The sequence below is a fragment of the Lepisosteus platostomus genome, chromosome 16, assembly GCF_059453375.1.
Source record: "Lepisosteus platostomus isolate fLepPlt1 chromosome 16, fLepPlt1.hap1, whole genome shotgun sequence".
In the NCBI taxonomy this organism is placed as follows: domain Eukaryota; kingdom Metazoa; phylum Chordata; class Actinopteri; order Semionotiformes; family Lepisosteidae; genus Lepisosteus; species Lepisosteus platostomus.
Window position 1 is genome coordinate 645,900 of NC_142626.1, and position 11,499 is coordinate 657,398.

Here is an 11,499-nt window from a genome sequence, read left to right on the forward strand (position 1 = left end):
TCAGAACACTCTTTTTAATTGTGTAGAAAAACAGAGCAGACCAAATGAGCAAAAGCAAACAAAACCTGCAGACAAAGAGTCTGTTGTCTTTCCTCGCCGCCGGAGAGGGAGAGAGGGAGAGAGTGAGAGGGGGAGAGAGGGAGAGGGAGAGGGAGAGAGAGAGAGGGGGGGAGAGGGAGGGGGAGAGGGAGAGAAGGGGAGAGAGGGAGAGAGAGGGAGGAGGTCACACCCAGGTGCTCCGGGGTGTTGGTGCTGTGTATCCGGGACCCTCCTCCAGCTGGGCAGTGCCTCGTCTCGAACCCTGATCCCCTGGGGCTGCTGGTCACCCCCGCTGCGCCGATGAGGAGTGACGAAGAGTGCTGAGGAGCGCGGTGGTGGGGGCAGGGATACCTCCCAGAGACCGGGCCCTGAACACAGCGCTGCGCCCTGCTCACTGAACACCGCCCCCTGCACCGCTGTGTCCGCGGTACCCCCCCAGCTCTGCCCCTGTCTCTGTGACACCCCCACTCCCACCGCCTCCTGCGCCGAGCGTGCTGGGGGTCAGAGGGCACGGTCCCGCCCGGAAGCGGAGGACAGACTAGGAAACGAAAAACCCGAAAACGATGTCGCCCGAAAGAAAACCCGGTAGAACATTCAGTCTTCCGGCCCGGACGGGCGGCGCCCCCCGCGGGCGGGAGGTCCACAGTGCTCGCGGTGAGGAGGTTCCCTGATGGGCGGCGCGCATCACGTGTAGGAGTAGTCTGTGTCGGGGATGCCGCCCTCGCGGTATCCGCGGTTGGTGCCGTAGCCCACGGTGTGGTGCGTGCTCTTGTACAGGCTGGTGCCGTTGGAGGGGAAGATGGTGTGGATGACGAAGTCCTCCCCCAGGGGCTTGGGGCGCAGCGGCTGCCGGCTGCCCAGGGGCGTCATCTGGAAGCCGGGCCCGCGGATCTCCAGGATGGAGTTGTCCTTCTTGGTGCCCGCCTCGGCGTAGTCGTCGGCGGGCTTGCGCGGGCCGGCGGCGTTGGCGCTGGCGCTGGCGCTGGCGCCGCGGCTGTAGCTCTGCTCGCGGGCGAACAGGTACCCCGCGCGGTGCCCGTACCAGCAGAAGATGCCGAAGATGAGCGCCAGGGACACCAGCGCCGTGGCGCCCCCGATGATGCCCGCCAGGGGCAGCGCGGCCAGCTGGTCCCCCCCGCCGCCGCCGCCCCCGCCGGGCTCCCCGTCCGGGTCGGCGCCGGGCGGGCCGGGCTCGGCCGTCTCGGCCTTGGCGCAGACGGGGGTCTCGTCCGGCGCGGGCGGGCCGCCCCCCCTGGCCGCGCCGCCCCCGCCCAGCGGCACCATGCAGATGATGTAGCTGGAGTGCGGCTCCAGCGGCGTGAGGAGGTACTCGCGCCGGTCGCCCTGCACCAGCGTCTCGGTGATGGAGCCCACCGCCGGGCTCTGGCCCAGCCGCAGCCAGCTGAGCCGGAACGAGGCCACCGGCGCCGCCGCCCGCCAGCTCACGTGGATGGTGTCGGGGGTCAGCGGCTTGACCCGCAGCACCAGCGACTTGCCCCCGGCCGCCCCGGCGCTGGGGGGGCCGTCCAGCCCGGCGTCCGGCAGGCGCAGGCCGGGGCGCCTGGCCCTGAGGGTGAACAGGGAGCCCTGGGAAGGGGGCGGGGTGGTGGCGGCGGTGGCGGCCGAGCCCGCCTGCCCCCGGCCCCCGGCCTCGCCGCACTCGTCCATCTCCGCGGCGACGTCCCTGAGCGCCACGCCGCGCAGCCGCTCGGGCGCCTGGCACGTGAGGCCGCGCACGCTGACGGCGGCGCCGCGGGCCCGCACCCAGTCGCGCAGCCAGAGCAGGTGGCAGCCGCAGTGCCAGGGGTTGGCGCGCAGGAGCAGCTGCACCAGGCCGTCCAGGTCGCGGAAGAGCCCGCGGGGCAGCGTGGTCAGGTTGTTGCTGGACAGGTCGAGCCGCTGCAGCCGGCGCATGCCGTCCAGGGCGCCGCGCGGCACGTGGCCGATGGCGTTGTCCTGCAGGTAGAGGCGCTGCAGGTGGGCGCTGGGCAGGTGGAGCGGCGGCGCCAGCAGCGAGTTGCGCACCAGCGAGAGCTCGGTCAGGTTGCCCAGCCGGCTGAAGGTGTCGTCGGCGATGCGCTGGTTGGCCAGCAGGTTGCCGTCCAGCACCAGGCGGCGCAGGCCGGGCAGGCCGCGGAAGGCGTGCGTGGGGATGGTGGAGATGCGGTTGTCGTCCAGCCGCAGCTCCTCCAGCGCGGCCGGCAGCCCCGAGGGGATGCTGCTCAGGTGGTTGCGCGAGAGGAAGAGCAGCCGCAGCCGCGGGCTGTCGGCGAAGGCGTCGTCCTCGATGCTCACCGTGGACACCGAGTTGTCGTCCAGGTGCAGCTTCTCCAGCAGGGGCAGCCGGGCCAGCGAGCCGCGCAGGAGGCTGCGGATGTTGTTGTCCTGCAGGTGCAGCTCGCGCAGGGAGGGCGGCAGGTGCAGGGGGAACTCGTCCAGCTCGTTCTCGTACAGGTAGATGACCCGCACGGCGGCCAGCGCCTCCAGCTCGGGGGGGATGCCCTCGCTGCGGATGTGGTTGTTCTGCAGGTACAGCACCGTGGCGTCGCGGGGGATGCCCGCGGGGATGGCGCTCAGGCCGCGGTCGTTGCAGTAGATGAAGCCGTCGTCGCAGCGGCAGGCCGAGGGGCAGGGCTCGGCGCCCTCGGCCTGGGCGGCGGCCGCGGCGGCGGCGGCGGCCGCGGCGAACTCCAGGGCCTCGGCCAGCAGCGTGAGGCAGAGCAGGAGCAGGAAGAGCCAGTCGCGCAGCTCCGCCATGCCCTCGGGAGCCATGGCGACGCAGAGGCGGCCCCGCCCCCGCGCCTCACCCCGCCCCCGATTGCCTTATAGGGTGACGGGAGGGCCTAGGGAAGGACACTCCCACTTCCTGGCAGCTGTGTTCTCCCGGGCCAATCAGAGGGCTCTGATGCGAGGGCTGCTGTGACACGCCCCCTTTCCTCACACCCTCTGCAGAGGAAGAGAGAGAGAGGGGGGGGTTTAGACACACAGATGACCTTATACACAGCTTGCACAGCGCAGAGCCAGAGAGGGAGAGGGGCCACTCACTGCCCACTCTGGTACATCCGTGTGGCTGCGAGGTGGGAGGGAGGAAGAGAGGCCGCCACAGCAGATTAACAGTGCGCTGACTGAGAGGGTATGTGGGGTTAATTAGCCCCGAGACGGGCACTGGGCGAGAAGGAGCCAAGAGCCCTGGCCCAGACACAAACAGTACCAGCTGCCCAGAGAAGTCGTGCCGCGAGGTTTCAGAGTTTCTCCTCGTGAACGGGTCGGTCTTCCTGGGGACCCAGGGTGCACAGAGGTACACTCTGGGGCGCACAGCCAGCGCCGAGGGGCGCCACTGTGCTCGATCGCTCTGTGCAGGTCGCTGTCGCTCTGGTTTCGGGGTCAACACGTCAACACGTGTGCTGTACAGAAACACCAGGCAGGCCGGCTGGCGGGGGAATCGGAGAGGCGGTGCATTAGCCGGGTCTGTCAGACATTACTGAGCGATGTTCGCACGGCCGCCAGACGTCCCAGCGTGGGTTCTGAGCTGGGGGCGCAGACAGCACCCCCTCGCCCCTCCTCTGAGAGGCTTGAAAAGTCGCCTGTGAACTGTGATGGTGATTCCACCCTGTTTTAAGAACTGAGTCTGTAAGCAGATAAGGCCTGAGGGTTTGGATGAGGCAGAGAGTGTGTGTGTGTGATTGAAGGGCTCAGCGATGAGTCTGTCAGGCAGGAGGATTATTCGGGTCTCTCCTTCCAAGCGGAAAGGGGGAGAGGGAGGGAGGGGGAGACGAGAGAGGATTAGAGAGCATATGGAAATGTGATCGTCGGGATTAAGCAGGTGTTAGAGATAAGACCACACACTCGCACAACAATCTCTCACACACAGCAATGTCACACACACATCGCGGTCTCTCAAACACACAACAATCTCTCACACACAGCAATGTCACACACACACAACAGTCTCACAAATACAACAATCTCTCAAGCACACACAACATCGCTCAAACACACCCAGCAGTCTCACACACAGTCACATGAAGTAAGATCACACACAGAGAAACCTCAGTACTCAACCCCCACAGGGCAGTCACGCAGTAATCGCTGAAACACACACACACCACACTCTTACACTGGTAATCCGGCTTCCAGAAATACCTGCACACACACACTCGGGGTTAACGGCGCAGGTCCGGGCCTGAGCTGGGCCAGCCTGTTCCAGAGCAGAAAGGCCGTGGACAGTGGAGGGTTAACGGCGCAGGTCCGGTCCCTGCACGCTCTCCTGCAGCTGTGTATGGAAAGCAGCTCCACTTGCAGACGCCTTCCATGCAAAACTAACGAACCCAGCTGGAAACGCCAATACTGGAGCTGCAGGCCAGCAGGATCATCATTTACATCCAGCGCCATGACACAAGCAGAGAGAGGGAGGGGGACAGAGGGGGAGAGAGACAGGAGGAGCAGCGGGTCTGAGATTGGCAGTCAGAGAGGAGGAACAGTCGGAGGGGGAGAGGAGGAACAGTCGGAGGGGGAGAGGGGGAACAGTCGGAGGGGAAGAGAGCAGGAGTCTGGGAGAGGGGGAACAGTCGGAGGGGGAGAGAGCAGGAGTCGGGGAGAGGGGGAACAGTCGGAGGGGGAGAGAGCAGGAGTCGGGGAGAGGAGGAACAGTCGGAGGGGGAGAGAGCAGGAGTCGGGGAGAGGGGGAACAGTCGGAGGGGGAGAGAGCAGGAGTCGGGGAGAGGAGGAACAGTCGGAGGGGGAGAGAGCAGGAGTCGGGGAGAGGGGGAACAGTCGGAGGGCCAGAGAGCAGGAGTCTGGGAGAGGGGGAACAGTCGGAGGGGGAGAGGGGGAACAGTCGGAGGGCCAGAGAGCAGGAGTCTGGGAGAGGGGGAACAGTCGGAGGGCGAGAGAGCAGGAGTCTGGGAGAGGAGGAACAGTCGGAGGGGGAGAAGAGCAGGAGTCTGGGAGAGGGGGAACAGTCGGAGGGCGAGAGAGCAGGAGTCTGGGAGAGGGGGAACAGTCGGAGGGTGAGAGAGCAGGAGTCTGGGAGAGGGGGAACAGTCGGAGGGGGAGAGAGCAGGAGTCTGGGAGAGGGGGAACAGTCGGAGGGGGAGAGAGCAGGAGTCTGGGAGAGGGGGAACAGTCGGAGGGGGAGAGAGCAGGAGTCTGGGAGAGGGGGAACAGTCGGAGGGGGAGAGAGCAGGAGTCTGGGAGAGGGGGAACAGTCGGAGGGGGAGAGAGCAGGAGTCGGGGAGAGGGGGAACAGTCGGAGGGCGAGAGAGCAGGAGTCTGGGAGAGGGGGAACAGTCGGAGGGCCAGAGAGCAGGAGTCGGGGAGAGGGGGAACAGTCGGAGGGGGAGAGAGCAGGAGTCTGGGAGAGGGGGAACAGTCGGAGGGGGAGAGAGCAGGAGTCGGGGAGAGGGGGAACAGTCGGAGGGCGAGAGAGCAGGAGTCTGGGAGAGGGGGAACAGTCGGAGGGGGAGAGAGCAGGAGTCTGGGAGAGGGGGAACAGTCGGAGGGGGAGAGAGCAGGAGTCTGGGAGAGGGGGAACAGTCGGAGGGGGAGAGAGCAGGAGTCGGGGAGAGGGGGAACAGTCGGAGGGGGAGAGAGCAGGAGTCGGGGAGAGGGGGAACAGTCGGAGGGGGAGAGAGCAGGAGTCTGGGAGAGGGGGAACAGTCGGAGGGGGAGAGAGCAGGAGTCGGGGAGAGGGGGAACAGTCGGAGGGGGAGAGAGCAGGAGTCGGGGAGAGGAGGAACAGTCGGAGGGGGAGAGAGCAGGAGTCGGGGAGAGGGGGAACAGTCGGAGGGGGAGAGAGCAGGAGTCGGGGAGAGGAGGAACAGTCGGAGGGGGAGAGAGCAGGAGTCGGGGAGAGGGGGAACAGTCGGAGGGCCAGAGAGCAGGAGTCTGGGAGAGGGGGAACAGTCGGAGGGGGAGAGGGGGAACAGTCGGAGGGCCAGAGAGCAGGAGTCTGGGAGAGGGGGAACAGTCGGAGGGCGAGAGAGCAGGAGTCTGGGAGAGGAGGAACAGTCGGAGGGGGAGAAGAGCAGGAGTCTGGGAGAGGGGGAACAGTCGGAGGGCGAGAGAGCAGGAGTCTGGGAGAGGGGGAACAGTCGGAGGGTGAGAGAGCAGGAGTCTGGGAGAGGGGGAACAGTCGGAGGGGGAGAGAGCAGGAGTCTGGGAGAGGGGGAACAGTCGGAGGGGGAGAGAGCAGGAGTCTGGGAGAGGGGGAACAGTCGGAGGGGGAGAGAGCAGGAGTCTGGGAGAGGGGGAACAGTCGGAGGGGGAGAGAGCAGGAGTCTGGGAGAGGGGGAACAGTCGGAGGGGGAGAGAGCAGGAGTCGGGGAGAGGGGGAACAGTCGGAGGGCGAGAGAGCAGGAGTCTGGGAGAGGGGGAACAGTCGGAGGGCCAGAGAGCAGGAGTCGGGGAGAGGGGGAACAGTCGGAGGGGGAGAGAGCAGGAGTCTGGGAGAGGGGGAACAGTCGGAGGGGGAGAGAGCAGGAGTCGGGGAGAGGGGGAACAGTCGGAGGGCGAGAGAGCAGGAGTCTGGGAGAGGGGGAACAGTCGGAGGGGGAGAGAGCAGGAGTCTGGGAGAGGGGGAACAGTCGGAGGGGGAGAGAGCAGGAGTCTGGGAGAGGGGGAACAGTCGGAGGGGGAGAGAGCAGGAGTCGGGGAGAGGGGGAACAGTCGGAGGGGGAGAGAGCAGGAGTCGGGGAGAGGGGGAACAGTCGGAGGGGGAGAGAGCAGGAGTCGGGGAGAGGGGGAACAGTCGGAGGGGGAGAGAGCAGGAGTCGGGGAGAGGGGGAACAGTCGGAGGGTGAGAGAGCAGGAGTCTGGGAGAGGGGGAACAGTCGGAGGGGGAGAGAGCAGGAGTCTGGGAGAGGGGGAACAGTCGGAGGGCCAGAGAGCAGGAGTCGGGGAGAGGGGGAACAGTCGGAGGGCCAGAGAGCAGGAGTCTGGGAGAGGGGGAACAGTCGGAGGGCGAGAGAGCAGGAGTCTGGGAGAGGAGGAACAGTCGGAGGGGGAGAGAGCAGGAGTCTGGGAGAGGGGGAACAGTCGGAGGGCCAGAGAGCAGGAGTCTGGGAGAGGGGGAACAGTCGGAGGGCGAGAGAGCAGGAGTCTGGGAGAGGAGGAACAGTCGGAGGGGGAGAGAGCAGGAGTCTGGGAGAGGGGGAACAGTCGGAGGGCGAGAGAGCAGGAGTCGGGGAGAGGGGGAACAGTCGGAGGGGGAGAGAGCAGGAGTCTGGGAGAGGGGGAACAGTCGGAGGGGGAGAGAGCAGGAGTCTGGGAGAGGGGGAACAGTCGGAGGGCGAGAGAGCAGGAGTCTGGGAGAGGGGGAACAGTCGGAGGGGGAGAGAGCAGGAGTCTGGGAGAGGGGGAACAGTCGGAGGGGGAGAGAGCAGGAGTCTGGGAGAGGGGGAACAGTCGGAGGGGGAGAGAGCAGGAGTCTGGGAGAGGGGGAACAGTCGGAGGGCGAGAGAGCAGGAGTCTGGGAGAGGGGGAACAGTCGGAGGGGGAGAGAGCAGGAGTCTGGGAGAGGGGGAACAGTCGGAGGGCCAGAGAGCAGGAGTCGGGGAGAGGGGGAACAGTCGGAGGGGGAGAGAGCAGGAGTCTGGGAGAGGGGGAACAGTCGGAGGGGGAGAGAGCAGGAGTCGGGGAGAGGGGGAACAGTCGGAGGGCGAGAGAGCAGGAGTCTGGGAGAGGGGGAACAGTCGGAGGGCCAGAGAGCAGGAGTCGGGGAGAGGGGGAACAGTCGGAGGGGGAGAGAGCAGGAGTCTGGGAGAGGGGGAACAGTCGGAGGGGGAGAGAGCAGGAGTCGGGGAGAGGGGGAACAGTCGGAGGGCGAGAGAGCAGGAGTCTGGGAGAGGGGGAACAGTCGGAGGGGGAGAGAGCAGGAGTCTGGGAGAGGGGGAACAGTCGGAGGGGGAGAGAGCAGGAGTCTGGGAGAGGGGGAACAGTCGGAGGGGGAGAGAGCAGGAGTCGGGGAGAGGGGGAACAGTCGGAGGGGGAGAGAGCAGGAGTCGGGGAGAGGGGGAACAGTCGGAGGGGGAGAGAGCAGGAGTCTGGGAGAGGGGGAACAGTCGGAGGGCCAGAGAGCAGGAGTCGGGGAGAGGGGGAACAGTCGGAGGGCCAGAGAGCAGGAGTCTGGGAGAGGGGGAACAGTCGGAGGGGGAGAGAGCAGGAGTCTGGGAGAGGAGGAACAGTCGGAGGGCCAGAGAGCAGGAGTCTGGGAGAGGGGGAACAGTCGGAGGGGGAGAGAGCAGGAGTCGGGGAGAGGGGGAACAGTCGGAGGGCCAGAGAGCAGGAGTCTGGGAGAGGGGGAACAGTCGGAGGGGGAGAGAGCAGGAGTCGGGGAGAGGGGGAACAGTCGGAGAGCGAGAGAGCAGGAGTCTGGGAGAGGGGGAACAGTCGGAGGGCGAGAGAGCAGGAGTCTGGGAGAGGGGGAACAGTCGGAGGGCGAGAGAGCAGGAGTCTGGGAGAGGGGGAACAGTCGGAGGGTCAGAGATCGGGAGTCAGAGAGAGGAGGTGGAGAGACAGGTGACAGCGAGGGTCTGTCACGCCTCTGTCACCCAACAGGCCCAGATAGCAAGCTGATACAGAACCACAGAACCAGCGAACCAGCGCTCACCTGACAGCAGTCGGCCTTGTATAACACACAATTCATCAGTGCCTCAGGGCGGCAGCACGCGTGGAGATATTCCTGTCTCTAACGAATTTAGAAACGTAATTAGCAAGCCCTCATCTGAAGCCTATCTAGGCCTGTTCTTTTTTTTTTACAAACTGAGATAAATCCCAGCTTATGTCACCTCATGTAGGTTTCCGAATACTAACAGCTTTCGGCTCGCTTCCTGTCCGGTTTTAACGGCATCCGTCATCGATCCGGACGTGTCCTTAACGAGTCTAGGTGCTGACCTCCTCCGCCGGCCGGAGTCCCGCGGAGGACAGATTCATTAGGAAATGGATCGATCAATAACATCCGCCCGGCCGATGCTGGTGTCCCACTCTCCGGTCTCCTGGCTCTTCTGGGAGTTGGGAGCGATGGGGACGCTGGGTTTTGGAATGGCGTTGAGGCTCAGCCCCTGTGTCCTCGGAAGCGGATCGGATGACAGTTTAGCAGTTGTACATCTATACAGAGGTCCTGTGAATCCAGAGGTTCTGAGACTGGTGTTGCTGAGTCGGGCACCAGTAATCCAGTCCAGTACGGTCCTGTCCTGGGGTCCACTGGTCTGCTCATGAGCCGGTCAGCCTCATTAATTAACGAGCAGCAGACAGGACGTTTCAGCGGCGGACCCCAGGCGGTGGAGCAGGTCTGGGGCTCAGTGGGGTCGCCCGGCTGTGAACAAGACTCTTCGGGTTTTTGAGGGATCTGTGGAGCTGCCGGTCGGGGGCCATTATCCGATGTGAAATAGATGGTCAGGAGGAATGAGCTCGATTTGCAGCTGTTATTTTGTTTAGCAAAGCGTGCACGTGGTATCGAGTTTCCTCAGCGAAGGTATCATGTACGATATTCTGTCAGTTTGACAGGACAGGGAGCAATGCTGCTTCTCCTTGTGGGAAAGGGACACTGTCCCTTCTCACCTCACTCCAGAAACCTTCCCAGTTCATCCTGGCCAAATTTCCCATCGGCCCTTACCAATCATGGCCTCCTAATAATCCCCATCTATGAATTGGCTTCATTACTCTGCTCTCCTCCCCACTGAGAGCTGATGTGTGGTGAGCGTTCTGGCGCACTATGGCTGCCATTGCATCATCCAGGTGGGGCTGCACATTGGGGGTGTTGGAGGGGATCCCCATTACCTGTAAAGCGCTTTGAGTGGAGTGTCCAGAAAAGCGCTATATAAGTGTAAGCAATTATTATTATTATTATATCACCGATCAAACTGTGGAGTTTTGACAACAGCGGTCCTGATCCTAATCTTATAATCCTGTGCGCTATGGCCGTTAGTTTCTGATCTAGCTGCGGGACAAGATAACTCATCGCTGTCCAGTTAATCAAAATGGGAAATCTTAATACCCGACTTGTCAGTTCTACCGGGGTAAAGGGGACGAGCAGGGCGACGTGGCCTGTGGAGAGAGGAGCCAACCGGCTCAAGTCTTAATTAAACGCCCAGATTAGTCAACTGGACCTGGCGGTGTGTGTGTGTGTGTGTGTGTGTGTGTGTGTGTGTGTGTGTGTGTGTGTTACATGTATATACACCAGAGGTAGTTACTGTACCAGGCCAGACTCTAAACTTGTAGGGCACGGGCGTTCAAAATGTTAGATTATATTACAAATATTATTGATATATTTCTACAGTTGGGTGTTTCCTGCGGAAAACCTGCTCCTAACGCTTACAATAACCCCCCGTTCGGCTGGGGGGGGGGAGAGAGGCCCGTTTGTCGACATCGTCGTCGTCTTAAAAACTGTTTTAGGGACGAACTTTAAACGGAAGAAACTCTAAAAAGTAAAGAAAAAAAAGAAACGGGAAAAAACAAGTCCCTGCGAGGTTCGGGTCTGCGAGGGCAGCGTCGCCGAAGCCTGTTGTGTTGTTGTGTAGTTGTGTTCCGGTTTCTGATGGATTGATTTTTTATCTTTATCTCCGGCGGGGCAGATGGTTGTCACAATCTGTGACGGATTGACCCGAATTAAGCTTTAAGGCGCTGACGACTTCAGACCCCACCGAGCCGGGTGAGGCGAGAGCCGGCGGGGCGCTGTTCCGAAGACCCGCCTCGAAACGCGTTCGTTCATTTACGGAGCGGGAGCGTTTCGACCATAAATAAATGAGACCCGGGTCCAGACGAAGTGATGGCGAAGGGCTTTAAGGCGGCAGGGTAACACGTCTCTGCCGGTGTCTCCCGATCACGTCTTAGTCAAACCATTCCTCCCAGTCTGTCCCAGCCGGCCCCGCCGCTGGGCCGGGGGAGGACAGCCCTTACCGATTGGCTCCCGGCTGGGCTTTTCCACGAGAGTGGCTTTTCCACGCGTGGCTCCGTCCGGGGGGCCGCAGCTCATCGGCCCCCCTCTGCCCGGCGCGGCGAATCCCGGTTTCTGGAATGTCGCCTCCCGGATCAGGGGATTGCGGAGTGAAATCGGGGCCGGATATCATCCCTGTGAAGTATTTTTGGGGGGGTGGATTTGGAAGGAAGCTGATTATTCGCGTGTCTGACCCCGTTTCCTCCAGCTCGCTGTGTTAACCCTCTGCCTGCTCTCGCACACCGCAGTGTCTTCTGTCACAGTCATCCTGTCTCTCTCTCTCACACAGTCATCCTGTCTCTCTCTCACACAGTCATCCTGTCTCTCTCTCACACAGTGATCCTCTCTGTCCCTCAGCACACTGCACCTCTCTCTCTCACACAATCATCCTGTCTCTCTCTCTCACACAGTGATCCTCTCTGTCCCTCAGCACACTGCACCTCTCTCTCTCTCACACACTGATCCCGTCTCTCTCTCTCACACAGTGATCCTGTCTCTCTCTCTCTCACACACACACACAGTGATCC

At 63.0% G+C, this 11,499-nt stretch overlaps 2 protein-coding genes across 5 annotated transcripts in view; one reads left to right on the forward strand and one right to left on the reverse strand.

The window, feature by feature from the left end:
* Nucleotides 1-11,499, forward strand: part of macrod1 (mono-ADP ribosylhydrolase 1) — a 48,864-nt gene that overhangs the window by 6,387 nt on the left and 30,978 nt on the right. The window lies entirely within an intron of this gene.
* The window catches only part of LOC148646551 (leucine-rich repeat transmembrane protein FLRT1-like), a 26,654-nt gene continuing 15,155 nt past the window's right edge, over nucleotides 1-11,499 (reverse strand). Inside the window, exons 2-4 of one of the 2 annotated variants that reach the window (XM_088608743.1) lie at nucleotides 11,340-11,466; nucleotides 8,648-11,294; nucleotides 1-2,985 (exon numbers count right to left, since the gene is read on the reverse strand). In XM_088608743.1, the coding sequence (XP_088464869.1) occupies nucleotides 724-2,811 (2,088 nt within the window). In that variant the 5' untranslated portion in view covers nucleotides 2,812-2,985; nucleotides 8,648-11,294; nucleotides 11,340-11,466 and the 3' untranslated portion in view covers nucleotides 1-723. The remainder of the gene's footprint in view (nucleotides 2,986-8,647; nucleotides 11,295-11,339; nucleotides 11,467-11,499) is intronic. The other variant, XM_088608742.1, reaches the window with a different exon arrangement.